Raw genomic sequence first — 1,797 nt, 5'->3', positions numbered from 1 at the left:
CCAACTCCACAACACACAACCACCACCACTGCCACTATAGCGCAATAGTCTTTTTCCCAATTTTCAACTCACCTTGACCCCCACCTAATGCCTTACTATTATTTAGTCATATTTTGATTGAACATTTTTGTTCCTACAGCTTTTATTTCCTGTCATGATTCCTAAATCAGTTTCTACTTCTAATATCGTACAGTTCTTTGAACCAAACACAGTTGATAATATATACTCTTAAGCAAGTGTTTATGATTAAAACTGAAGTGTGAGATGAGGAAACTTCAAGGAAAAGTGCTCTTACTGTCTTCCTTTAGGGATCGAAACCCTACCAGCCACTGCTGTCAAGTTGATTCGACGCAGTGAAGATCTTGTATGTGGTTTCCAAGACTCAATTTTTACAGGAGCAAACAGTCTCATCTTTCTCCTGCAGGGCAGCTGGTGGGTTCGAACCACCAGCCTCAGAGTTAGCAGTCCAGTGCCTAACCCACAGTGCCACCAGGGACCAGGGCTCCTTAGGAATCACAAGAATGCATTGTTACTAAGTTCTGCCATTGTGCGGAGTCCTGGTATGGCACAGTGGGGTAATGCGCTGGACTGCAAAGTCGGTTTGAACAGCAAGGTCGGTGCTTTAAGCTCACCAGCCTCCTCAGAAACCCTATACATGGTCACTATGGATCAAAACCAACTCAACGGCACTTAACAACAACAACAACAACCATTGTATGTCGGGAGAAAGATGAACATTTCTGCATCCGCAAAAATTTGCAGTCTCAGAAACCCTGTATAGAGTGGCTATGAGTTGGAACCAACTCGATGACACTTAACAATAACAACCATTGTATGTGGAGTCATAGGGTGTTACAAATGGTTGGCTGCTAACTCAAAGGCTGGCTAACCAAAATGGTAGCAGTTCCCAGCAGTTGGTTTTTGTTTTTTTGTTTTTATGCAACAACTTTTAAAACGATAATTTTGAATTATTCCTTGTTCATTTTATTTCAGAAAGTGGTAAAATAGCTGTGGAGTATACTCCCAGTGAGGAAATCATAGATTCCAGAACCGAAGAAGAACTCCAGGAGTTCATTCATGTATGTGAAGATGCATAGCTAGTGTGGCCATCATACCAAACACCCAGCAGGATTGGGAGAACTCAGACACTCACATAAAGCTGTCAGTCCTATGAGAACATGAAATTCTGAAACTGATTTTCAGGGCAAGTCATTCCTAGGGCTTTTCCTGAAGCCTTGGCCCCTTAACTCTGATTCTTTATCTAAAGTTTGGAGAGCATGATTGAGAAGCATCAGAGCACTCTGGCAGCTGTGGACAGACCTAAAGAGTTCTTAACCCCTAAAAAGGTCGTTCTCCCTCTTTAGGGGTTAAAAATGTGAGGCTGCTTGAACCAGGCCTTTTAGAACTTCCCTCAAACAGGATCCCAGGGGTTAGAGGACTAAAGAACTATGAATGTAAGTGTGAATGGGCTATAACTTTTGAAAACTGTTACGCCTTTCAAGTAAGGTGTATTGCCTAGATCTCAGAACCTCATGTCTTATATGAAAATGAAATGGTGTGCTGAAGGAATTTTTGTAATTATTCTATTGTCTTAATTAAGCATAAATCTGCCAGGATCATATCTAAAAGAAACTTTGTTAACTGTAGGATTATTTTCTTTAATAATAATGATAATAGCAGTGAAGTTGGGAGCAGAAAGATGTGTTTCATTAACTTGGATCAATGGGAGCTTCACTGAGTTGCTGGATGTTTGATTACTTAACTCACCCCACAGGTGCAAAGTGTTTTGTTTTGAAG

General features: G+C 40.9%; 1 protein-coding gene across 1 annotated transcript in view; it reads left to right on the top strand.

Annotated features, from left to right (window-relative positions):
* Positions 1 to 1,797, top strand: part of LOC102825907 (RAD52 motif-containing protein 1-like) — a 15,766-nt gene that overhangs the window by 10,524 nt on the left and 3,445 nt on the right. The window contains exon 5 of the mRNA XM_006833721.1: positions 994 to 1,079. Coding sequence (XP_006833784.1) covers positions 994 to 1,079 — 86 coding nt within the window. The remainder of the gene's footprint in view (positions 1 to 993; positions 1,080 to 1,797) is intronic.

Source organism: Chrysochloris asiatica, unplaced genomic scaffold, assembly GCF_000296735.1.
Source record: "Chrysochloris asiatica unplaced genomic scaffold, ChrAsi1.0 scaffold00007, whole genome shotgun sequence".
NCBI classification, from domain to species: Eukaryota; Metazoa; Chordata; class Mammalia; order Afrosoricida; family Chrysochloridae; genus Chrysochloris; species Chrysochloris asiatica.
Note: the sequence above shows the minus strand (reverse complement) of the source record. Positions and strands in the feature narration are given on the sequence as shown.